Source organism: Scleropages formosus, chromosome 6, assembly GCF_900964775.1.
Source record: "Scleropages formosus chromosome 6, fSclFor1.1, whole genome shotgun sequence".
Lineage (NCBI taxonomy): Eukaryota > Metazoa > Chordata > Actinopteri > Osteoglossiformes > Osteoglossidae > Scleropages > Scleropages formosus.
The window spans coordinates 16246937-16273991 of record NC_041811.1 but is presented as its reverse complement, the minus strand read 5'-3'; the positions used below and the strand labels follow the sequence as shown (position 1 = coordinate 16273991).

Below are 27055 nucleotides of genomic sequence, written 5' to 3'. Positions count from 1 at the left end.
TCCGGCAGGTGGTGAGCCCACCGAAGAGCGGCTCCACGTCATGGCTTCGGGCTGAGCCCGGCCAGGCCCCGTGGCCATAGACCTGGCCATCAGGCGCTCGCGTGCGAGCCCCCCCCGCCCCAGGCCTGGCTCCAGGGTGGGGCCCCGGTGACCCCATACCGGGTGGGGTAAACAAAAGCCTTGATTTTTTCTTCATAAGGGGTTTTTGAACCGCGCTTTGTCTCATGTGTCATCCAGGACCTGTCTGCCATGGGAGACCCTACCAGGGGCATATAGCCCCAGACAACATAGCTCCTGGACTCATTCAGGCACTCAAACCCCTCCAGCACGGTAAGGTGGCGGTTCACGGAGGGGTCAGCCAGGACCTAAAACTATGATATGCATAGAGAACCAGTGTACTCATTCAGAATATTGACGAACAAATGGAAAAAACTTATTTACATTACACTGGGATTACGGAAATAAAAATGAACAAAAACAAGACTGTTTATAGGAAAAGTCAAACTATTACAAACGGAAGGCTTAAGAACACACCAAGATCGTGAGAAAAGGAGAACTGCTTAGATAGTTCCAAGACAGCAAGTGAAGAAATGAGTCTTCAAAAAAGTAAGCAGAAAGTCAGAAGACTTCTACTTGTAGTACAACTGATGTTGAGTGGAAGGGCATTCCACAGCTTGGGAGCTACAAGACAAAGTGCGTACACCTGGGGAGAGGAAGTACAAAGAGAAGGCAGGTAGAGGCAGTGTGGAGAAATTCTGCGTATAGCAAGGAACATTATATACTAAACAATCATTGGCATTTTGAAAGCGCTGAAAGAAAGCAGGAAGACTCTTCAGGAGGAATTAGAATATAATCGAGCCTGGAGAGAACAAGGGCCTTCATAAGGAGTTTGGTCAGTGAGAAACGGGCTAATTTTGCAGAGGATAGAAAGTAAAAAGCAACAGGTCTGGGGGAAGCTAAGAAATCTGATTATAATTCAGTGATTCATCCAGTGTCACACCAAAGTACTTTACAGAAGGTGAGGATGAACAGGTGTTTTCCAAAGAATTTGGAGAAGGGAAAAAGATGCGAAATTAGAAGAGATTAAGTTTTAGTTGAAAGCAAGACATCCAGGAAGAGATGTATGGCAGTACTTGAAAATACATAAGCATGACTTGAGGTAGCATGCTTTTTATTTGATGCAAAAGTGCGATATCGGCAACATATATTTAAAGTACATCCATAGCCTCCTTGTGTTCCTAAGCTTAAGAATCATAAAACATATGACTCAAAAACAAAAATTCACCTTTCACACATTTATTTTTGGTAATCCTCAAAATCACAGTTGTGAAATTTTACATTACGAAATATTAGACAGCTAAATACACTTACAAAAAGCAATGAGAATTTTAAATCCCTGATCATCAAATATACCAGCAGGAAGTGAATTTTGTATTAGCATTGTGTTAAACTGCCAGCATGTACTACATACTGTACGCAAAAGTCCGGAACAAATAACTAAGTACCATATTAGCAGACATTAAAGTGCAAATAATTTAAAGACATATCACATATTTTCACAAGTTTACTGTACACCATATACACAAGTCAATTTACGAGGAAATCAAGTCCCATCTTTTTCTGGTCTGTAATCAGGAATCCAATAGTGATACTGTGTGATATCAATATCAAGAAGGACTTTTGTTTCAATGAAGAAAAAATTAACATAAAACTTAGGGTGGTTGCAAACAGACCATAATGTAAACTGTGCGTAATCATTCCCATTACAGATAAAGTGGCATGTCCACAAAAGTTTGTTGTTATAGTCATAAGTTTTTAAGAAGACAATTTCAAGTGGACAGTCAGCCATAAATTAAAAGTCACAGAAGTGTGTATGGAGCAAAAAAAAAAAAAAAATCCATACAGTTTCAGGTCTTTACATCTCCTGTCATGCTTCTGGAACACAATCACTAGCTTAACCCAGGTGTCAGCTTGGTGAATTTACAATGACCAATTAGACACAGATATTGAGAGTAAGAATTTTTTGTTCAGGCAGTTTGCAACAACGCAGAATAAATCATCTTCGTAATCTGCAGCACAGCAGCATGTAACGAATACTGCACCACAACTGATCCAAAGCCTTTGTAAAAGCCCAGTGCTCCTTCCTCCCTCTGAATGGCACCAATGCAGTCTCTCATTCCCTCATATTGTGTGTTTATGGGCAAGACCTCAAAGCCCAGGTCTGTGTTGTCGATGATGGTGCGTGTGCCCTGGATGTGGAGCCGGTGGAGCACTGTCTCCAGGGGGAAGAGTGCAATGTCAGCACACAGGCTGCCTGCAAAGCTGGCCATGAGCTCAGGGAAGTAAGCATCCAGCATGTTTTGTGCTGTCTCAGATCCATCATGGCAGGGCTGGCCACTGCCACTCCTCCGCCGCAAGAGAAGCATCACCAGCTTCTGAATGGTAGAGCTGATCACATAGTGCAGGACACCATGAAGGACTGTGGGAAAGGCCAGACTCCAGAGTGGCAGGAGACGCTTGCTGTGTGGGACACCTAAGCCCACCACACGGCCGACCCCTTCTTTCACGCAGTCCAGGATGCCAGGGTTGTCCCGGATTATTTCACTCTGCCAAACACAAAACCACCTGAGTAAGATGGGGCAAGCTGGGGCAAGCTGGGGCCTGAAGCCCTCAGAAATTGAGTAACGTCAAGCCTGAAATCACACATGATAATCTTTTCAATTACTTCAATGAGTGTAATTTAAACTTTAATAGAGTCATTTAATAGCAGCCTAAAGGTCACCTGAAATATTTTTGTGGGAACAATGCAAAGTTTTGATCGCCCTATAGAACATGTGTCTGAGCAAGAACAGGAAGTTGCCACACGCCCCCTTTTATAAATACTGACCCACTTTGACATATCAATTACTTAGTTTTGATTCTTTTAGAATGCCACACACAAAATATTTTACAATGACTTTGTTTCGCTAAATTTTCCTACAAAAAACTCATTTGGAAAAATAAATTCAGGTAATGTGTAAAATCATGCCAGATCTCAGATCCATTTTCTAAAATGTGCAAAGAACATTTTATGATAAAAAAAGGCCAGAACTATACATTCCAGACATGTTGAGAAACGTCAAGCCTGAAATCACACATGATAATCTTTTCAATTACTTTAATGAGTGTAATTTAAACTTTAATAGAGTCATGCACTGTAATCATGTTAAACAATAAATGTTTTGCGTTCAATTAGCACCGCTTTGGTAAACCAAATACACACTGACCTGCACAGTCTCAATGAGGCTTGCTGAGTAAAAAGGCATTGCCACCACATACGTCAAACTGCAAGAAAAACAACTGACTGATCAAACACAACTAAAGCATTCGAGAAAGAAGAATGCTGTATATCAGTACAATAATCTGATACCATGGACAGGTCATAGGAGCAGTTTCCTTTTCAAACCACATTATATGTAAGTCTTACTATTCAGATATCTTGAAAATGGTCTTACGTAGGTTTTGCAATGAGTAACGAACTGGACTGACTAAAGGTGTACCACAATCATTTCTGGAAATAAATACATTTCTAAAACAGCGCCAAATGAGCTGTTCAGTACATGAAAAAGAGGGCGATTACAATAGAAATTTAAATTTAATTCCAGCAAAAACAACAGAAATGCCCTAATTTGGTTTTTGATGAAGATTAAAAAAATGCTCTGTTGGTGTTTCTTACACATTTGGCAAGATAATTATATGAATTCAAGTAAATATGAAAGTTTTGGCTAGCTTTTTTAATTTCTTAGAAGAATAATTTTCTCTATTTATTTGTATCTGTATGCATTTGTATGATCCTGTCTCTTCCTGGCTGTGATCCTGTTCTGTTCTGCTGTCATTTAAAAAAAAATATATACTTACCCTTTCAGTACTAGGTGCCCAAGAACCTGTTTTGGATTCCATTTGTGTGATAATTCCCTAAAAATAACAAAGTCAACATCAATGGGGCAGGCATACACTGTGGAGAATGTTTAACAGAATAAATTTTCAGTCACAAAATACTAAAATTTATAGCTTGGATAATTAAAGAAAATTGTTTTTAGGGCTACATGACAAACAGGTTAATTCCAAAGTATGTTTTTTTTCTATAGATGTCTTCTACTGATACCAACAGATGCATATGAGCCATTAATTCAATGATGACATCACTAGAAGGTAACTGCTGCGTAGCAAGAAAAGTCCATGTGCTCTATATTCTAAAGAAAAAAGCCATCCTCTAACTGACACATTTTCAAACTTGAGCAAAAAAGCTAACCCATTTTAATATAAACAAAACCAGGAGGGCTATACAAATATGGCTTCTTTTTTCAAATAGACTGCAAGCAATGCAGTCATAGCTGGTACTGTTTTCCACCTATATAGCTAAGGAGCTTAACAAAAACAATTCAGTTTAAGTGCTTCATCCACAGATAAAACATAATTTCAAAATTTTCTGCTTCTATCAAATATACTGTTGCGGGAACACATTAGCTGCCTTTTGTAGGATATAAGAAAAGGTGCATTTTAATGTTGCAGTTAAGTGCTTGAATCTTCCAGTACCTTATCCTTAGAGGGTACACACTAATGTAAAGAACTGTCACACGTCATTACCTGGGGAGTGGTGTGCATTCACTGATGATACCCTCAGCACCCAAGGTAACTCCCTGCACAACAAATGTGCTTCCCATTCCTTTCCATAAAGCCTTTGGCCCCTGGGGATTCATAATGAAAGAGTGACATGTTTATATGAGGAGGTAAAACAGCAACCACGTAATTTGTTATCAGCAGAGGTAGTAGTAACAAGCAAACAAGAAATATCCTTCTAAACACATGAAAGCCAGTTGGTTTCATTTTAATCACTTCATTGTCCATACCTGAGTTTTAGTGATATTGTACATGATGCTGATAGCAGTGAAAGGTGATAGATGGAAATTCTTGGCATGATAGTTCACCTGTAAGTGACCATAACGAGTGATCAATATGCAATATATTTACTTTGACAACAAAAAAACTGATTTTCTAGTTGAATTATCCTTAATACCATGATTTGTTCAAGGACATTTTTCATAGAACCAAAATTTACAATGCAAAATCAAACTTAAGGTTGGTTTTTTTGGTGGTGCTAATGTGTTCACTTTTACTAGTATTACTCTCCGTACTAAATAGTACTACTATTGGTACTTAGTATTTCCTAGAAAAAATTACATGTATGATCATTTAAAACACGTGTGAAAAGTGTTCTAGTGTTGAGGTTCACAACTTGGACTCAAGTTGTTTTTCCTGGGTCTGGAATTCAGAGTCAGTGTTGAAGATATACATCTCAGAGCTTAAACTAGAACAAAAATTTTCAGCACAGTTTCTCAGGTCAAAAGTGCTTTAGAAATATTAAGACACACTGCAAGGTTGTTAGTCAATTTATTGCCGAATTTTTTTTTGTGGGATTACACTTAGTTCAACATTAAAAACTCCATATTTTATTTACTGTACAGAATTCTGGACATTTCAGAAAGGTATAAATTTCATGACTTTTACCTAATATGACCAAAATAACAGCGATAAGCTATTGTACGACACAAAAAAGATATTTTTTGGAAAGTCTGTTGTGCCTGTCATGGCAGACAACTGTCATGACAGAGATAACAAACTCTAAAAAAAAATAAACATACAAGTTAAAAATAATACATATAAGAACATTTCTGTGCTAGGGAACTAGATATAAATTATTTTAAAACACATTTTCTTTATTAGCTTTTTAAATTGATTCAGTCTTTATGCTAGAATGACCTTGTCTTGACTCTGAATCAAAGTTAAGGAGTGGAGAACAGTACTGCTGGATAGAAAATTCACTGTAGACTCAGTAAAAATTGAACATTATAACTGAATTATACACATTATTGAATATTTTCCCAGACTTTTAAATAGTTACAGTATCTACTTAAACTTACACACATTTAGTAGGTCTATCTATGAAAATACTTTGGGCTAAGGACTGTCTTAGTCACAGATGTTTTTTTTTTTTTAAACATAAAAAAAGGTTAAAAAAATCCATAATCTGCGGTTAGAACTTCATATGTTTATTCTTATCAATGCTATGTAATAACAGATGTCCCAGTCTCTGACAACTAATGCTGCTAAACAAGGCCAAATTTCACTGATGACACATTTTGATGATTTGATCTGTCTGGCCTTTGAAAAGCAGCACTTTCATTAGTCATAAATCCTGCTGATCCCCTCATTGCTCCTCAGTTTATCAGATGCTGTGATTATACAGAACTGTGTTCAAACTGTGCGCCTCGATTGCATAACTCTTACCTGACACTGACGGCGAAACACGATACAGGGATGAGCTAGCACGTTTTCTGTAAAGAGACTGGGTAGAAGAGTTCCAGAAATTATATACTGTTAAATTCAACCTCAGTTCTGTTTAATTTAGTTTAATTTCTGATGGGGAATGCTTACTTTAGTAACTCTTTTCTTTGCAATGATCACCTTGAGCAACCAGGTCTATAAATTAGCTGGAGGAAACCCTAACCACTTTACAGTTGATTAATGGAATACATGAAATGATTTTATTTCAGCCCTGGTCTTCGAGGTCTATACTAATTTCTGTTGATTTACCTTTGTACTTAACTCCATTACTGAAGTAATTATTTTGGAATTCAGACGTAAACTGGGTACTAATTAAAACACACACACACACACACACACACACACACACACACACACACACACACACAGACACAGACACAGACACAGACAGGCTGAAGCCGCTTGTCCCAAGCGGTGTCACGACGAGCCGGAGCCTAACCCGGCAAAACAGGGTGTGAGGCTGGAGGGGGGAGGGGACACACCCAGGACGGGATGCCAGTCCATCGCAAGGCACCCCAAATGGGACTTGAAGCCCAGACCCACCAGAGAGCAGGACCCGGCCAAACTCGCTGCGCCACCGTGCCCCCCACCTAATTAAAACATGTTTGATAAAATATAAGTTGGACTGCAACTCTTTAGGATGAGGGATGGCCATTCCCTAGTTTAATTAAAATTATTATTGATAAAAGGACTTTTTAAAAAAATAAGATACACCCTTCACAATTTCAAAATGTACTTGTATTTATTTTACTTTACCTTGCAAGCCCTATACCAAATCCAGCAAATCTGTTTAACTGCTCTGTGAAAGGAAGAGAGAGAGAGAATTAGGAGATTACTGTTACATTCAAAAGGGTTCACCTAAAGAGATACACAAAATCATTTTAAGTGTCAACAAGTCTTGTTTCCATTATTTCTATTTATAGTTTCACAATGTTGCAAATTAGGAATGCAAAAATACATGTACAACTTCTTTCTAAATTGGGAATGATGTAAAAACAAGGTTATAAATACATTTCAGTTTGTGGAAAAAAAAAAAAAAAAAAGAATAAGATCTGGGTCACACAAGTAAATAAATTACATTTATTCATTTAACTGATGCTTTTCTCCAAAGCAGCTTACAATGTTAAGGTACTTACAATTATTTATCCATTTGAACAGCCAGGTAATTTTCTTTTACTGGAGCAATTCAGGGTAAATACCTTGCTCAAAGATACTACAGCTGGAGGTGGGCATTGAACCTGTGACCTTCAGGTCTAAAGGCAGTAGCTCTTACCACTATGGTACCAACTGCCCCAAATTCATAGTCAGAAAGATCCAGAACAAATTAAAAATGTCAATAAAACATTGCTACGTAGAGTAAGCAAATCAATCTGGTAAGCTGATCAAAATTACAAAGGAGCTGAGAGGTGAAAACAGTTATTTTTATGCTTCACTAGCACTGGGAACATAACGTGTGCTTTAGAATGCAATACAAAGATGTTAGAGCACAACACTTCAAAATACAAGGTTGTTACTGAAAGAGAGGGGTGTACTTTTCACATATTTTCCACAGAACAAGGACATGCTGAGGAAAATCTTTGAATCAAACCATGTGGTTTCTACCCCCCACTCCAAAAAAAAAAAAAAAAAAAAAAAGAACTGTTTTAGAAACAACACCCAAAGCCAAACCAACAGCGGATAACCTGTGGTTAAGTAAATATCTCAAGTGGTGCTCGAGTGATGACCAGCGGGGGAAGCCCAGGCAAAATTTATACAATCTAACAATCAAATGGAAATATACTTGATTTACAAACACTGGATATTACATCAAGCTAAAAAGAAAAGGTCATTCATCCATTAAGATGGAACACAGCCTAGATATCACAGGTTCATCTAAAGTACAAGGATGATTTTATGAAGTGATAAGATGTCAAGCTGTTTCATTATTTTACATGTTGGTAGCACTGTAATGAGGGAACCTAAAGTAAGATCAACTCTCACCCATTCATTCAGTTCTTTTCAGCAGGTATACTACTGAAGTGGTTGTCAGTTGAAGTCTGAAGAGAGGCTCTGTAATAGGACCCTGTATGGGATGCTTAACATCAATTGCTACTTACAACACACAGTAACACGATTATTCAGTTACTCTTCAGATGATGCCTTAGCCCAAGGCAACTTACAATGATAACTTTGTACACTACGTGACATGTAGTAATTTACTCATTGATACACCAGTGCATAACTGTAACAGCGGAATGGCATCTTCGTGATGTGATAAGTTATTATTGCCCTGCTTCCACTTGTTCTTGCTGTACGAAATCATGGTAAATACCATCATCGCGGGCAGTGGTTTTGAACTGGGGGCCGCAGCCACTGGGGGCTTAGTAAACTTCCATGGGAGCTGCAAGATGACTGAAAATAATTCTATCAGCAAAATGATTGTTTAAAATCAAGCATAAGCAAAAAAGTACAGGTGAAGCCTTACATTACAATGGCATGACAAAATACGATTATTTTGTCTTACGATGGCTCTTTCATAATTAAAGGAGTTCCACAATACGATGCTAACATTATGGTATTCTTTTGGGCCTGCAAAGACAACCGTGGAGGTGTGGGAGGAATGGCAACCAATCAGCGATAAGAAGGTGGGTATTCTCAGCCAATGAGCAACTGCCGGTCTTATGTTGGTGCTGTGGGTAGAATTGCCTTCTTGTTTATATGACCATAGTGGAAGTTGCAGTGCTTCTGTTGCTCTGATTGTGCCCTTAGTGAAATTTATTAAAATGCAATTTATAGTTCACATTTTTTATTCACTTCACTTTTAAATTGATAAGTCGATCAACTTGTCCAAAACGTGACATCTGCTTGCCTATGTTAATTTTAAATCTGAAGCACTGGGTGGTTTTATAAAGTCAAGTTTATTTTACAAAGTCAAATAAAATAAGCTGCACTGAAGTGTTTATGTGTGTGCTGACAGAGCTGTGGCAAATATTGCACTTTGGAAATTACAGGTCATTGGATGGAAAGCTGTCATTTGAGCCTCATGTAAATGCTTTGCCTAAGTTGTTCTTTCTTCAGTTATGAAACATAGCTAAATTAAGGCAATTCCTATGTAGGCAGGATGCTGAGAAACTGGTTCATGCTTTCGTTTCAAGCAGGCTGGACTGTTGTAATGCTTTACTATCGGGCTGTCCATACCAGACTGTATCCAGGCTACAGTTGGTGCAAAATGCTACTGCGAGAATCGTCACTAGAACTCGGAAATATGACAATATAACACCGGTGCTGAAATTACTGCATTGGCTCCCGGCTACAGCAGTACGCGGCATTGCTCCGGCTTACCTTTGTGGGATCATTGATTCTTATACTCCAGGACGATATCTTCGTTCACTGGATGCGGGTTTCCTTAAAGTACCTCTGATTAATAAGACCTCAGTAGGAGGTCACGCCTTTTGCTATAGAGCAGCTAAACTGTGGAATAATCTACCAGTTACTGTCAGAAATGCCCAATCTGTCTCAGTCTTCAAATCCAGACTAAAGACGTACATGTTCACTCGGACATATCGCCATGAAATTTAATTCAACTTGGCTTTGTTTTTGTATTTCCCACCTCTGTATCAAAACGTATTAAACTTATTTCTTTAAGTTAGAAATTACTATAAATTTCTTCTAGTTGAGCATTGTTTCCCTACAAGAAGACCCGATGACCCGGTCGGCCGTCAGAGAAGCTCCCCGCGCTGACTGAAGATGACGACCAACCCCCATGATGGACGAGACGTACCTTGCTGAACCTGGAAATCAAGCTACCACACAGCAACAATGCCACTGTTACCTGTAAATTGACTTAGAAGTTTTATTTAATCTAGAATGGCCAGGAGGGGTGGGCAGCCACTGGCACTTGGACCCCCAGAGGTTTATTTTTCTCCCTTGACTTTCAGTTGGGAGTTTTTTGTTCCTTTCCTCCGTGGCCAGTTGGCATACTTATAGTTTTATAAAAGCATTGATAATGTGTTATGCTAGGTCTTTAGTCAACTGGCTTCTTTGTTTCCTTGTCTGATGTATTTGTTTCTTCACCCTATGCCTGCGTTCAAGTGCTCTGCGTCATTGCGTGAGAAGAGTGCTCTATGAAAACAATTATTTTTCCCTAAAAAATACCCACACATTTTATGTTATGATTAAGCAATTTAGGCACTAGAAAAAATGTATTTAATGAAAGACTATTTTTTAAATACCTATTCATTTTGTTATGTGGGCAAAAACAGAAATCATTTAATAGCACTAGCAAAAAATACACATTTGTTAGTAAACTTAAGTTTTAAAACAAGCATCTTTGTCAAGATTACAGTAAAAGGACAAGAGTAAATGTCATAGCATGCGTAGGGGTGGCTCAAATATTATCATGGACACTGGAGGGCTTCGGAAGAATAATAAATAATAAGAATAATAAAGGTTGATAACCACTGATCCAGGGTAGCACAGCAGGAGCAGATTCAAACCCTTGACCTTCTGACTACATGGTAAAAGCTCTAAGCACTGTGCTAACCGCTCCTAAAAAGATCATGCCTTATGCAGGAATGGTTATTCAGATGTGTGAACACCATGTACAAAAACAAAATCTAGTAAGAACTCAAATATATGATGCACTGTTCCTTTTTGACAAAATACCATTAAAGTCCTATTCGTGTAAGAAAAATTCACGGACAAATTAATTCATCTTCACGTATATAATTAATAAATCTCTGTATGTTGCTTCGTTTACAAAAGTTTTAAGTCACCGTGGGCTTTAAGTAGATTGGATCTATTAACATGCTTAAGAAACAACTAGTTGTAATGTTGCTTATGCAAGTTTATTATTACTATTGCCGTTCAATCATCCTCATGAAATAATTCATCCATTCGCCCAGCCGTTGTCAACAACTGCTTGTCCAGGGTAGGGTCACAGGGGTCTGTAGCTTATTGTAGGAATACAATGTGTGAAGCAGGATATAACCTGGTGGACAGAGCAGTACATCACGGAACAATCATACACACTCATTCACTCATACACACCACAGCCAATTCCGATTCCCTGAATAACCTGAAACGCAAGCCTCTGGACTGCAGGAGGAACATGCGCACTTTGTGCCACCCTCAGTGGAAAAATAACGATTTGCTTATCCAGCACTGCAAAGCCACATTTAAATGGGCTGTGGGTTCCGAGGCGGGTTTGCACGTGGCGCGCCCTCCACGGAGCTTGCGTGTTCGGCCGGTGTCAGTGTGGGCTTCCACCAGGCGCTCGGTCCAAGGACGTGCGTTTTGGATGAACTGGGGGATTTAAATTGCCCTTAGTGAGTGTGTGTGTGTGTGTGTGATTGCCATGTGATGGAGTGGCATCCAATCCAGCGCGTACACCCAAGGCTTCTGGGATCGGCTCTCAACTACGTCAAGCAGACCACCTCAACCCTGCACGAGACGAGAGCTTTGGATATATAAAGCAATACTACTACTGATAATAATACAGGGCGTTCCTACTATTGTCCCACAACATTAATTTGGAGCGTAAAGGGCCATATGCAAAAAGATCATATAATAGGTCCATATTCATTGAAAGCGAACGCCGTGTGTGTATTTTGAGATATCCTTTTTTCCTCACCATCTGTTATAGTTATAGGCTGTCACTGTCACTTTTATCATGCAAGTCCTGCTCTCTCAGAGTCTCACTTAGTTAGAATCACGTTTGCTGTTTTTTTTTTTGTTTGTTTTATACACACAGACAGTCTTAGTTTTGTTGAAAAACACGCTTTAAATTAGTCATAAAAGAAAAATATTTAAAGTAAAAACATTAAGGAGACTTTTTTTTTTGGGGACTTGCCATTTCGAGGTAAACGAAATGCACGTTTCTGCGGGGACAAAGAAAGTAGTTATGACACGACGTCTCTCTCTGTTATTGTACGACGTGTACCGAAGCGATAGCGGGGGCTGTATCAATTTATATAATAATATAACAAGAACAAAATAAATAACAAGGTAGATCATCTGGGATAATAATGAAAGTAGCTCAGGTGTGTAAGCAGGACCGGGGGATGTGGACGTAAACAGGGCGACTGGGGACGTTACGAGCACAGTGACAGTGTAGTCGTGTATCCTTTTTTTTGCCTCACGTTCAGCGCGTGCGTGTGTACGCGCGCGCTACTACTCGGCTGTGCTGCTGACACACGGCACGCGCAGGCCGCGGGAGCTCGAGCACACGCCCTGTCCGTCCCGTCCTGTGTGCGCGCGACAGGTCGCGGCGGAGCCTCAGGCTGCACGACAGTTTTGGCGGCGACTCGCTGCGGATGGACCTCTCTTACCGGACGGTCCGCCTGACGGCTGCTGCTGGCTCTCCTCGGCTCCGGGGATTGTAGGCGCGGCCGCCTCGAACTGCGGTGTTCGCTCGCCATAGTGCAGATTCCTGCTACCCGGGATATCTGGGGGCGTCGTCACCCAGTGCTGGAGATCCGCGCTGGACGAGTTATTAAACGACCTTCCACCGTAACCCCCTCCATAGGAGAGCTCCTCCCTGCCCCTGTAACCTAACCCGTCAAAGCTGTCCGGTCGCCGTGAACTCATGCTGTTTTGGCCAAGTGTGTGGAGGCAGACAATGTTCCGACGTGGCTAATAAGGCAGAACTAAGACGAACATATGAAACTAAAAAGAAATGAAAGCATGCGGTTGAACGAACCTGCCCTGCAGTTGTTCAAGCAAAATAACAATATAGAACGGAAGACAGAGCTGTCAACTCTGACTTCCGGAATTGTTTGCGCTCACTTCCGTTTAAGCGACGAATTTTGGGAAATGTAGGAAATGTATGAACGACATAAACTGAACACACACACACACACATTTCCAGAACCGCTTGTCCCATACGGGGTCGCGGGGAACCGGAGCCAACCCGGCAACACAGGGCGTAAGGCCGGAGGGGGAGGGGACACACCCAGGACGGGACGCCAGTCCGTCGCAAGGCACCCCAAGTGGGACTCGAACCCCAGACCCACCGGACAGCAGGACTGCGGTCCAACCCACCGCACCCCTCATAAACTGAACAATTACATTTAGAATCAGAATCAGAACGAGCTTTATTGCCAAGTATGTTCACACATACAAGGAATTTGTCTTGGTGACAGAAACTTCCACAGCACAGACATTTTTAGAATGTCACGTTGTGGTTTACAATTAACATGGGGAGACTAGGTCACTATTTTTGTATAACTCTTCTAAGTTTTATTGCTAATATGTTCTAATATTTTATTGTTACGTCACTGCTGTGACATCATTTAGGCAGTATCAAATCACAAATGCCGACTAAATTTTTAAAAATCCCAGAACTTAGTCCCCACAGCTTTGCTAAAATAGTTGACTATATTATCACAAAAAACACTGTAAATAAAAATTTTAAGTTGCCTTAGCTTGCATGTTTCCATGGCAGCATCTTAACAAACCATTGTCTGCAACTATGGATGGGGCAAGACAGACGTTTAACGTTTAAGTCAAGTCAAGATTACATAGACTATTAGGATTTTATTTTGTTAGGACTATTTTGTTATTTTTCGTGATTGAGATGTTACATGAAAGATTTGATTTGGTTACTCTTCAATGAAAAATAAGCAAAATTCCAACAACAAAAATTCCAGTGATCCCTTATTTAGAAAATCCTATTTTGCCAACACACACACAGACAAAAAATGAATTCCCAGAAAAAAAGTTAAAATAAAAGCCGAAGACAACAGAAACTTTCAAGCTGGAACCTACAGGTGAGTAGGTCGGCTTATTAATGCGACACATAGTAAATTTGAAGTATTTAAGACCCTTTTAAGTTTAAAATATTGTAACAGCGCTGACGCTACAATATGCATATTTGCGTAAATAACATGCAAGTCGGTGAAATATACGACACGTTACAGTTAAAATGTTTTGTTATCATTTTGCTTAAACGCAAAGATGATGTAGACTGGAATCCGGACAGTGATGAAAACGATCCTGACATCTGTTACTGTGTGTGAAATTTGTGCGCATTTTTCACCAACTGATCTCTACATCATGTTGAATGTCTTGTTCTGTATAAATCCATTTGAAGTAGCAGAACAATTTATTAGAAAGTAAAATACCGCAAACAGCTCTGAAGAACGAGCAAAGTACGCGGAGCTCGCAGAACAACTCCTCGGCCGAAGCAAGGTACTGACTGTACTGTACACCTTCAGCAGGTAGGCTCTGCTGCGCGCCATTTCTACGCGTTTTTGCGCGCTACTTTTCACCTGTAGTTACGCTGCCATGCAGTAGGTGGCGACAAAGCCTCACACACGTCCCTGCCTTCTATTCAGTCCAGTTTGAAGGCGCTTCTACGCAGTACCGGTTCCGTGATTTGTGTAGCAGCTCCCAAGAGGTATCTATGTGGATACTATTCTTCACATGAACAAGAATGACAAAAATACTGTAAAAAGGCAGAATCACAGTAAAATTACATATATGTGTGATATCTTTTCAACAGCGGAGGGCTGGGATTTGTTGCAAAGGCAAAGGGTATCATACTAACCTTCTCTTATTTTCTCTGTGCTCTGGTGATATTCAAAATGGTAAGAACTCTTCTTTTCTTTTTTTTTTTTTTTAACTTTACTATTACCAGCGTAAGGGGGGTGCGATAGTGCAGCGGGTTTGGCCTGTGCCTGCTCTCTGGTGGGTCTCGGGTTTGAGTCCCGCTTCGGGTGCCTTGTGATGGACTGGCGTCCCGGCCTGGGTGTGTCCCCCTCCCCCTCCAACCTTGCGCCCTGTCTTGCTGGGTTAGGCTCCGGTTCATCGCAGCCCAGCTCGGGACAAGCGGCTTCAGTCAATTGTGTGTGTGTGTGTGTGTGTGTTTTATCATCCTGTCTAAAGATGCCTGCAGTTCTTTTGGTTTCTTTTAATTGCAGTGCTTAGTGTATTTTTTCCCAAGTTGTGCCATTTGCTGCAAGTTTTCCTTACATTTTCCTGTATTCATTTCACAGGTACTTTTCTCCAAAGCAATTTACAGTTCAGAAGGAACAGAAATGCATTTCACAACGAAGAGCTTTAGTTGCAGACACAGATTCTCGAAGTACAGTCACTTATTCCAGTATTGCCGTTTTTGCCAGGATACATTACAGCAGTAGCTGTATACAGAATTGAGTATTTAAAAGTGATGGTGTGATGCAAGTTTATTTAAGACTTAAGAGATCAGTAGTGAAGTGGGTCTGAAGGATGTGTTTTGACATCCTTGTTGAATACTGAAATAGATCCAGTAGTTCTGAGGGAGAGAAGAAGCTCCAGACTTTTGACTTTGGACATCTTGTGTATGAAGCCACAAAGCAGCCAGAGGTAGAGGAGTGTAGTGTTCTTGTTGCGGTGATCAGGTCTTTTAGGTACTGGCTTGCTGATCTTTTAACTGTCTCGTTGGCTGTAACAAGAGTGTTGAACTTTATACGGGCAGTTACAGACAGTAAAGCGGAGACAGGCGAGGAGGTGAAATTGATGTGAACACTTTGGTAGGTCAAACACCACTCTCCCTAAGGCATTCTCAACCGGCTGGAGAGGCTTGATGGCAGAGGCCAGAAGACCAGACAGAAGGGAGTTGCAGTCATCCAGGCGAGACATCGCCATGACCTGGATCGGGAGCTGTGCATTGTGTATTGAGTATATTGTGGTCCTATGAATGTTATACATCAGGTCTCTGCAGGATCAGGTTGTGGCTTCTGTGTGCTGGGAGAAGCAGAGACTTGAGTCAATTGTTACTTCCAGGCACTTGAGCAATGAAACAGGTGAAGTCAGAGATTTTGTTCAATTTCATTCAGAGGTCACAACAGGTGGATGGACTCACTGGAAAGACTGAGTTGCAGATGGCGGTCAGTCACCCATGAAGCAGGCTGTGATGCGGATACAGTTTTAACAACACAAAGACACCGAACAAGAGACAATCAAACAATTAGCAAAAAAAATACACAATTACATGTAACGCTATGTTTCTCATTTCAATGTTGTTATGTTGTAAAGATGATCATGAAAATGGTGCATTGTTCTTCCTTATTTAATTGAGAAATGAAGGAAAATTTTTCTGTAACCAAGTTCTGTTCCCAGATGCGTTGGATTCTCTTTTGGTTTCATTGGACCAGGCCCCCCCCATATGTGCAGAGCAAGTTGCGGTGTTGTTCCACTTGGGAGAGTGTGTTCTCTACCGGATCTGCACTGACATTGCACACAAACCTCATCTTTACTCTTGCGAGTTTAAGATACTGAAGGTATTGACAAATCTAATTTGGGCTCATGCAGTGTATACTTATGAATTCAGTATGAAAGGTTTTGTTTGTACACTGTTTTTCCACATTACACAAAGAACTCTTAACAGTGTTCTGAAGAATGTGAGAAGTGCACAGGGATGTTTGTATTTTGTGATGTCTGTTTTGTGTAGCCTCTCTATTGTATTCCAAAAGTGGTTAAAAATAAAGATATTAATATGAACATTATGAGTCTCACAACCAGATTTGGAGTGAATGAAATTTATGAAAGGGAAGTATTATTTTCATGATTGTAGTTCAGTAATCGGGTGTTACTGACAAAGGATTCCTTTGATATGTTCATTTTTCATCAACCTGCAGATAATTGCAAAGTCAATTGAAGTAGAACAAAACATCCTGGGCAGTATCTGTGTTTCATATTGTACTTTTTTATTTGTCAACAGGTAAATACTCTGGGTAGACTGGTTTTGTAATACTATTAAAAGGCTGCAATTTCAGCTTTTGTATAAGTTAAAACATGCAACTGAATGGCACCTGGCTATTTCTTTAAGGCTGTGCTTTTGTGCACATTTTATTTCCCAATATGTGCAAATACATTTTCCCATAGGTGGGGTATCTTGTCTTTTGAAACTCTTAATCTGTCACATCCTGGGGAATTTTAAGGAATATGAGACAGGCAAGTCACAGCTTCATAAGTTTTTCAAAGGTATTATCGATTGTACATATCATTTTGATTATTATTTAAAGTTAAAAATGCTTATTGAAAAGCTGCAAAATGCAATCAAAAGAAACACTTCCTTTAGAATTTCCTGGTGTGAACAGCACCAGATAAAAAACATTGCTTAGACCTTCATGAAATGTGAATCAAAGATGAGCTGAGAAACGTGACTGAGACACATTTTGTAACATAATGCTAATTCATATGAGCATGAATCCTTTTCATTTCACGTGTTTCTCTGCCTAATAGCACTTTCTCACTGTGAGTGCTGCTATGAACCTTATCCGGATCTTCTCTTCTATGTGCACTTCATGTTACGGTCAGGGGAGATCATATGTGGATTTGGACCAGCTGACAAGGATTCTGAGCTGGTAAGGTTGTCCGATAGACAGTAGGCGGCAATCTAAAATTACTCATTCATGGCTACTGTATATATGTGTACGTTTAAACTCAGTTTTTTACAGAAACCTCAGAGCTTTGCTATCTGTCAGTACCATATAATTCAATGTAGAAAACAATTTTGCAAATAATGCATCCTCTTCTTTAATGCCTTTGAAAGAAATTTTGTGCAATGCCTAAAATATCAGGATTATTTTTAATTAATTAAAGTATTCATTGGGTGATTACTAAACAGTCTGTTGAACAAAGCAGAAACATTGGCTGACTTTGCAGAGAAAAAAGAACACATTAAGATATTTGGCAGGCCTTGATGGTCCAAGTAAGAAAAAGGTTTTCTGCTGGTGAGCAGACAGTCATTCACCCTAAATAAATTGAATCATAAAGGACAGGAATACAAGGAAAATAAGTCTAGACATGAATCTACAAATTTGATTAACACATACAAGTTCGTATTGAGCCAAAACACCTGAAACATGTTTTTCCATAGCCTGGTGCTGTTGGAATATTTAAAAAGGTATTGTGGCACACAGCACCGTGGGTTTGCATAGGGCGAAGAAGGACGCGGAGGCGGCGTTTATCTCAAACGTTTATTCAAACACCGGCACCAGGGAAATAACGGTCTCGGTCGACTCCGAGGACCCCGTTTCCTCCAAGACCTGAGCCTCAAGCCAGCCTTCCCAGCCTGCTTAGCACCCCCAAGCTCTCTCTTCTTTCTCCTCATGGCAGCCGCAATTGCCTCCTTATATTCCCCGTACGTCACCAAAATCTAGCCAATTACAATAAACACATTTCCTGCTCAAACACAGTAACGCGGGTTGTTACAGTATTTAAAGTTGTGAAATGTGCTCAAGATTAAGTTTTCCTTTAGTCTCTAGAAAGGCTAACATCTATAGTCAGAACACGAGTACAGTAATGATCTGGTAACCTGATGGTTACCTGATGCTATTTGGAATGGAACAAAGTTGCGTTGACAGCACATCAATGTTTGATATAACGTTTGCTAAAATGATGGACTCTGAACATTCACACAGTATGGTTTAAGGAAGTAATACATAGAGGGCCACGGAATCCCGATGTCACCGAGCCAACAAATCTGCATTAACATGGTCCATAGCAGTAGCTATGGTTGCATTCTTGGATGAAACATTTAAATTGGCAATGATGGCAGCATGTTCTGTTGAAGACCTCCTTATAGTTCCATGCAGATTCTCAAAAGTACACTATGAAGCAAGTGCTGTGGCGCAGCCTCCTCAGTTGGTACTGCGCGCAGAACCACATCAAGCATCTGTCCCAGGTGTCGTACCACCTGCTGCAGCTAAGAGATGAGCTTCGGCAGGGTGACTGGTATGTTGACCGCGCCAGGATTTCAGCGCTTCTGCTACCTTTTAAACAGGCTTTTTAGCTTTTCTTTAAATCATTACCAGAGGTTGGAAAGGATAATCAAGCAAGTTTCTAACTCTGCTTTGTAATTTTCCAGCTGCAACAAAACTTCAGAGTCACATTTTCGGCTATTTTAATGAAGTGTTTTACGTGTTTGAGTTTCATTGCAGCACAATAGCCACTTAAATTCACAATTTGCTGTCATATCTGCTTATAATATTTTATCTGGTAGTAACATATCGGGTACGTCAACAAATTGCACTTTTTTGCGAACTGGTGTCGTTGGATATGTTGGCAGGGTGGACTCTGGTTTAGCACTGATAGTGCTGGGCGAAGCTGCCAAAACAAGCTTGCTGTGCCTTCGGGTCTTACAAACTCTTCCGGCGTACAACAGGCCAGGGGACATCGGGTCGCAGGCACAGAAGGTTATTCTCACTTCCTCTTAGGCGCTATTGTCCACGTCTATGAGTTGCCAGGAAAAAAAAAAAAACATTTGTGCAGCATTCACATGCATGGCAAGGAATATTGGTAAACTTCATTAATAATACTCTCCACCGGTAAAGAATCATCAGTTAAAATAATGTGCATTAACACAAAAATGCACTGCCAATAGCAACACTGTTATGAATGTTTTCTTGCAAGGCTGTCTAATTCGTACTAGCAGGAAACGATTTCGCAGGAGAGAGGCTGGCCTTGGCAGCTGGATGTCATTTACACCAACATGTTGTCAGACATCTGCCAGCAGGGATGCACTGCTGAAATACAGAAAACAGCCCTAGTTGGAGGACAGCCACTTTTTGGACAGGATACAAGGTGCACCAGAGGATTGCTTTCAGTTTTAAAATGCGGTGAGCTTTGGCATGAAGTTGTCGAGATCAAATATACAGAAGAAAAATGTGCAGTAATTATTAAGAATACTAATCTTTCGCTCTAAGTGTAATTATTACAAAAAATGTCCAACATGTACGATCAAAGCGCAAGAAATATATTCAACGTTAGTCTTCTGCTGATCCTAGTACCTTGCTGAGAGGCCTGTGTCTTCAGAGATGTTGTTAGGATGCTCTCCCTCGACCAAGAAGAGTAGTGTTGTTCACATCATGTTGTGATGAGAGGGTCTCGGGGGGGGGGGGGGGGGGGGGTCAACATTAAATCATGTTTGCCTCTGTTACATTATATGCACTGCTGTTAATCGGATGATTCTGCCGCATCACTGTCTATTACCTTGTTTCAAAAATTTTCATCTTCTAAATGATTAACCTTTTATTTAAATCACGACATCCTCCCTTCTGGAACTGACTTTCTGAGCTCAACACTCAGTAACAGTTTGTGAGTTATGCACAGGCAAAGCAAACATGTCCACAGTGCATGTACATAAAGTATATGTACTGCTAATTGGACGGGTCAAGTGGAGAATTGGCGGTTGCGCTACTGTGTGGTTAAAGCCCTGGCGACTGTGTATGATGGGCTCAGAGGAGATGAGTTCCGGCTGAGGAACGCTGCGTGGACGGCTCTGCAGGAACACCTGGCCGGGGGAGGTGGACCCAAAGGTGACGACGGCCACTGGAGTCACCAAGGTACTGACTGATGAGGCATACAGATGGGACTTCAGTCTAGGTCTGAGGTGGACAGCTGCTGGATTCAAGGGCCACACGGTGCGATGGATGTCATCCTTGGACTGTAGGTCATCTTTCTGTGAACCATGTCAGGTGCAACTATACTTGTCAAACTTGCAGGGCTTTTGGCCTCAGTGAGCGGAAGTGGCATTCCTTGCTCAGCGGAAGGATGAAGCGAAGACATGATTTAATTGAGGGGCCATTTAAAGATTGTTCTCTTCTCCATGGGTAAAGTGAGGAAATAGAAGACATCCTAGGAAGAGCCCCATTGCACCGATGCGTTTGACGAGCAGTGACGCTTGATATGCCTCGGTGCTTCTGACCCGGGTTTGCTCAGTTGTCATAAAGTTTCAATGTTAAGGTCCATGCAAGGGCAGATATTAAGTGTTTCAGCTTCATTTCTACTTGGGTGGAAGGACAAAAATGTTACCCGTCACTGTATTACGCTGCTTTGTTGGGGCTTTTCGGTCAAATATGAGCAAAACAGTGGTAATCATAAGTCCGGACGTTTTTGGAATAAAAAATCATTTTCTCATTGAGGCTGAGAATGCTTTTTATTATGCTTTTGCGCTGGCATGCACTTTCCCAAGTTCAAAATTAATTAAGCTTTTTGATCAGCTGCAGTATCGGCTATGTTTCAATCATCAATATTTCAGGTTTGAGCCCTTTCTTTTATTAATCATAGCCAGGAAAATATTCTGTCAGGAACAAAGCTGCTGTTAATATATTTTCGTTCTCTGTGGCCCGAGGCTGATAAGGTATGAAATACCCCTTTCGCAGTGCCAGACTTGCAAACAGAGTGTTTAATAACATTTACATTAAACCTGGCAATTTGTACACCAGGCAAAGTCTAAGAAATCCAAACTTAATGAAATGGACACTAAAGCGTACACTTTCAGCTAGTTCACTGGGAGGAAGGGGCAGTAGGTGTCGTAGCTGTTAGAGCTGTCAACTTTCAACTGGAAGATCCCAGGTTGCAGTACCTGGTCCTCTTATAGAATCCATGTATCCATATATCCAGTATTTATCCTCAATTGCTTTTATAAAACATATCCAGCTATAGGGTGGCACAGTGGCACAGCGAGTAGCGTTGCTGTCTCACGCTGCTTTGGTGGTGTGAGAGAATGTGGGTTTGATCCACGCTCAGTCTGTGTGGAGTTTGCATGTTCTCCCTGTGTCTATGGGTTTCCTCCAGGTGCTCTGGTTTCCTCCCACAGTCCAAAGACTTGCTGGTCAGGTTCCCCCATAATGTGTGAGTGACAAAGAGAGTGTGTTTCACTGATGCATGGATGAGAGACCCATTATGAGTAGTGTATCTAGCAGTGTAAGTCACCACGGTGAATTAGGTGTGTGGACTAGTAGCACTACATAGTATCCAGCGTAAGTTGCTTTAGAGAAACGTGTCTGCTAAGTGAATAACTGTAAATGGCTTAGTTAAGAAACCCAAGTGACATATAACTCAGAGTATACATTCAATAGCATGGTATTGCTCACATAGCTGCCTTATAGAATCCAGAGTCACACAGAAAATCCTCAGAAGATAATGGCAGATGGTGTGACGAAAACTTATCTAGCTGTCAGGAGGTCACGAGTGAAGTAGGGTCCAGAAGCACTGCGGTGGGAACGTTATTTGCATTTTTCGTGTGTTACTTTATTAAAGGCTTCAGTTTCCGGCTCATAATTTTTGCACCTGTAATGCATTTCTCTTAACTGCAGGATAAGTACATTTATGGAACCAAGTTTTTTGACTGGAAAAACAAATTTGAACAAACTGAAGTGAGGCTGTATCTCAGCTGTTTTCCATATGTACTCACACTTTTGAATAGTATGATCATAGACGAAGGAAGCACTAGGCAAAAATTGCGCTATATCAAGAGTCTTGGTGACATCTATACAAATATGCATGGAATAACACTTCTATTGGTGTGGTACTGACCTCTTGCTTCCTGACTGATACTGAGCTGTCAGGATTCATTTTTTTATTTTCACTTTGTTTATTTTTACTTTGCTTTACTTGTCCTAATGTGATATTTATTCATTCCGGTGTTATTCCATTGTGCTATCCCTCTCCTTAGTTATATGCATGCCGCTGAAGTTCTATCTGTCTGTCTAACCCAGGAAAAGTTCAGGGTAAATAAGCTGAGCTTTCAGGATTTTTCTTTCAGGTCTTCCTCTTATATTAGGTGAAAGACATTTCACTGGCATTGACAATAATATACAAAGAAATGTAAGCATGTGCTATGAATAGATTATCTTTACTTGAATTTGATACACCAGGTGAAGTGCTCATTAGGCGATGTGTGTGTACACCTGGACATGAAATTAAAATCGCATCATCTTGGTACATTAGTCCGGGTTTTCAAACCGTAGCTTTCAGTGCAATGAAAATAACGTACACATTGATTAAATTTACATTACATTTACATTTGTTCATTTAGCAGACGCTTTTCTCCAAAGTGACGTACATCTCAGAGAGATGATTACCAGCTGGATTCTTTCGCGGTCTTGCTTTTTTTAAATTCAACGTAGCCAGATGTACGCAAACATTGCTGTGAGTCAGAATGCAGATCCACAATTAATTTCTCGCAGCAGTACCATGACAGTATTGGTCAGTAGTGTTTGCAGTGGTCATGACCTTCCGTAGAAGAGGAAATTCAAACTTCCTCGTATTTGAAAGCATCTCAGTGGGTTAATATCCCAACTGTATAGCCATTCGAAATAATAATCTATTCATTTGTGTTTCAAGATCAGGATGCAGGCTCCTCTTTAAATAAAACGTCAGTTTTATTTTAACATTTATCTGTGATGGAACACGGATTCAAGAGCTGTGACTAATGAAAACAATTAAGGCTTTGCATATTTTAAAATTTAATTTGCAAATTTTGTACAGCCACTTAGTCCGACATGAAACGCTAATGGAATGAATGGATGGTCTTGTAAGCCCAATGACTATCAATAAATCCAGTTCATATCCCCCAAGTACCTTCATTCTTTGCATTCATATGGTTCTTAAATTGCATCATGTATAGCAACCCCTGAAAGTATAAACACCAGTAAGAAGAACAGAGCACATCAATTAAGCAAATCGTATTTAACATATTCCTTTACCAAGGAGACACAGATGTGCAGACACATCTAGGCACAAGACATTAAGATATATAGCTGCAGTTATGGAAATTTATGCATTTTCCATTTTTATATCACTGAAGACAAAGGCTGGGAGCTTCTATGCAAAAAAATATTAACGTTACATTTGCATAGCTGATGGTTTTCTCCAAAATGATTGTCATAACTTATGTTTTAATTCTTTAAAAATTACACAGTTGAGTAGTTTCGCTTAGAACGGATAAATTAGCACCTTCTCATGGGTACAACAGCAGGAGTCCAATACAGAACTCGAACCTGCAGCTTTTTACGTGGTTAAAATTTAAGTTCTATGACACGCATCGTCATCGTAATGTTATTTTGTCGTTAAAGGCCAAAGCGAGTGAGCGGAAGAAGACACGGCGTGACGGGGAGTGAAGGGACCACCAAAGTCCCCTGCTAGTGCTGTTGCTCACCCTTCTGTCACCTGGAGACTGGCGTGTGCCCTGTCGCAGCTCTGCTTTGCACCCGTGTTCACTCATCTCCATCCATCTGGCAAGCCTGGTGGGAAGACTGCAGTGCACACCCAGCACAGGTTTGAGACACACCTTCCCCCCATCCCCAAGGGCAGGATGGCACCCCTCAACGCCAAACAGCCTCCTTCCAAACTGGGAGCTCATTGCACCTCCAGGTAATGCTACAGGTGTCATACCACAACAGGTATCTGCAGAAATCATATGTATTTTATATAATTATGCATAAGATTAAAGTTGTTATACTTTATTATTACACAAGGGTAAATTTTTCTGGATCATATTCCTCCCAACACATTTATTTATTTAGCAGATGCTTTTCTCCGAAGTGACTTCCAATGAAGTGTATGTAGTGTTATCAGCCCACACACCTTATTCACCATGGTGACTTACACTGCTAGATACACTACTTACAATGGGTCACTCATCCATACATCAGTGGAACATGTACTCACACACTATGGGTGAATCTTAACAGTGCATCTTTGAGAGGAAACTCATGCAGATACAGGAAGAACACACAGACTCCACACAGAACGAGCAGGGATCGAACCCATATCCTCTCACACCACCCAGGCACTGCGATACAACCGCACTACTCCCTGTGCCACTGTGCTGCCTATATGCTACGACACAATTAACTGTTAATATTTAGAGGCACATTCATGTTTTCACTTTGTAAAATGCAACACTTTTTACTATATTCCATTCCTTTCAACACACTCAAGAAAAAGACTGTCCACTGTTACACATCCATTTATTCAATGAGGACATATGGAACTAGTCCATAATAAACTCAGTTATCAGTTTCTTGAGAAGTTCCAATAGGCCTTAAAATTCTGCCCTATTATCAGTTTCATGACTACATATATATATATTTATATGTCAGTTATTGTTTTTCACAGAAATGGGTGTTCTACTTGTTTAAATTCTTGAAATGAACATCTCTGTCCTTTGTTTTGCTCAAGATAATCTCCTTACAATATTGCTTTCCGTATTGTTTGTGAATCAAAAAGTTCTCTAATGAACCTGTTCATGAATAACAAAAATAAGGTAGAACCGGAAATGTTTTCAAGCATTTAATTTTAGAAAATACACTGATTTTTTGGCAAAATGAGTAGGTGTTGCAAGGACAAGCCACATGGTATTTATAAATACCAGATATACTGAACATATATTTTATGGAATATAATATTAGCTCTTTTCAATAGCTTATTGACATATTTTACAAACAAGATTCTGCTTTTATTTGTTATTAATCAAAACGTTTATATTATATAAATTACGGTTGTTTTATTTGACATAATACGTATTTGATATCTCAGAATCAGTTAATCCAGTCTTTGCTGTATATATTTTCTTTGACTTTTCTTCATGCTGAAGAACTTGATTGTTCCGGCTACCCATAGAACTTCCTCTGATTTGTACGGCCGAACAAGGTCTGACTTCATGAAAGTTGTGAAGGTTCAGGTAAAGAATTAATTGGATTAGCTCATTTAATGTAAAATATCAACGCAGAAGGTTTATGCTTTAAAAAGGATGGAATGTGGAAATAAAGGGGTATGAGGAATTGAAGAAAGCAATGTGGAATAAAAAATGGTTAAAACTAATAGGGTGAATGCCATGGAAGACATGTGGCTTCATGTTATTGTTCATGGAAGAAGTCTTAAATCCATTTAGAAATGCGTATGGGTTCATGTTTCTTGGCATTTTCGGAACAAAAGTCCAGGAAAGATTATTAAGTGCTGCTAAGTTTCCCAAAAAAAAACGTAAAAAATATCATTATGCCAACGCTCAACATTTGTGACTGTATTTGTTTATTACATTAAACCACAGACACATTTCGGCCGCAGACATTCCTCAACATGTGTTTGAAATGCATCCGTGGTTTAATTTCACCTCTGCTAAAGAAATGCAGTGGTAACTTTGAGCGCTAGCCTAATGATACTTTTTTGGCATTTAAATGGCCGTGTAGGGCGGTCGCTGGACCCGGTTTCTTCCGGGAGATTGCTCTACGTATGATTACAGATCTGTCACCACGTTTATTGGGTGGTTACAGCAGGTCTGCAGAAACAAGATTCTTTCATGTTCTTCGGTTTTATTTATTTGTTAGTGGCAAAAAGAGCTACAGGTTAAAATGATCAAGCAAGAGGAGGCTGAAAAGAAAGAACTCGAAATAAAACAGATGGATGAAGAGGAACATTTTAAAGAGGTCATGAGAAAACGAATGGAAAAGCTGAGAATTACCACAAAACCATATGAGTTGCCTAACTGAGATCACATGTGTAATGTTTAATTCAATAATTTCAATAGAAAATACAATGTGCAGTTATGTGATTTACTATAAATAACATCGGTTAAAGCAACAGGAATTGATGAAACCAGGAAAAAAAAAGAGAAAATGTTGCCTGGCAGATTACATGCAGATCATTTTATGTCCTTCAAATTTTGTCCTTAATCATGTAGCTATTATCGTTTGTCTATCAGATATCTTGATAAAATTTAATTTAGTTTACAGCTACTCCTAAGAAAATTCAAACTATTGTTCACTCAGTGAGACTGCACCTGCCATTGTCCCCTCAAGGATTTCATCTGAAAGCCATATGTTGTTCATCTTAACCAGCTGTTCTGCCCTGCTGTGCAAAAGAATAACAGTCTTAAATACTTTACAGGATGTGTGCTTTTCATCACTGTAAAAAGAGTCAG

At 40.0% G+C, this 27055-nt stretch overlaps 2 protein-coding genes across 2 annotated transcripts; one reads left to right on the top strand and one right to left on the bottom strand.

The window, feature by feature from the left end:
* Positions 1 to 1288: 1288 nt before the first annotated feature.
* Positions 1289 to 13127, bottom strand: slc25a46 (solute carrier family 25 member 46). The gene is made up of 8 exons (XM_029253109.1): positions 12693 to 13127; positions 7141 to 7183; positions 6328 to 6385; positions 4890 to 4967; positions 4627 to 4727; positions 3898 to 3954; positions 3267 to 3324; positions 1289 to 2606 (listed from the first exon to the last, which is right to left on the bottom strand). The coding sequence occupies exons 1-8, from the start codon at positions 12949 to 12951 to the stop codon at positions 2028 to 2030; spliced, it is 1233 nt and encodes a 410-aa protein (XP_029108942.1). The 5' UTR covers positions 12952 to 13127; the 3' UTR covers positions 1289 to 2027.
* A 1291-nt stretch (positions 13128 to 14418) lies between these two features.
* tmem232 (transmembrane protein 232) lies at positions 14419 to 26624 on the top strand. The gene is given in 16 exon segments (XM_029253073.1): positions 14419 to 14553; positions 14867 to 14898; positions 15627 to 15752; positions 16057 to 16148; positions 16465 to 16625; positions 17230 to 17242; positions 17245 to 17328; positions 17590 to 17711; positions 18935 to 19083; positions 19418 to 19544; positions 19781 to 19932; positions 20590 to 20693; positions 20853 to 20866; positions 24332 to 24507; positions 25759 to 25819; positions 26463 to 26624. Coding segments are annotated over 16 exon segments (1710 nt in total).
* Positions 26625 to 27055: the final 431 nt, after the last annotated feature.

Excerpts from the sequence above, each read along its gene's own strand:
- slc25a46 (XM_029253109.1), bottom strand. The coding sequence starts at position 12,951 with ATGAGTTCACGGCGACCGGACAGCTTTGACGGGTTAGGTTACAGGGGC. Across the intron at positions 6,386-7,140 it reads TTTGGTATAGGGCTTGCAAG|TCTCTTTACAGAAAACGTGC; the intron begins GTAAAGTAAAAT and ends TCTTCTACCCAG. Across the intron at positions 4,728-4,889 it reads ACAATATCACTAAAACTCAG|GGGCCAAAGGCTTTATGGAA; the intron begins GTATGGACAATG and ends ATGAATCCCCAG.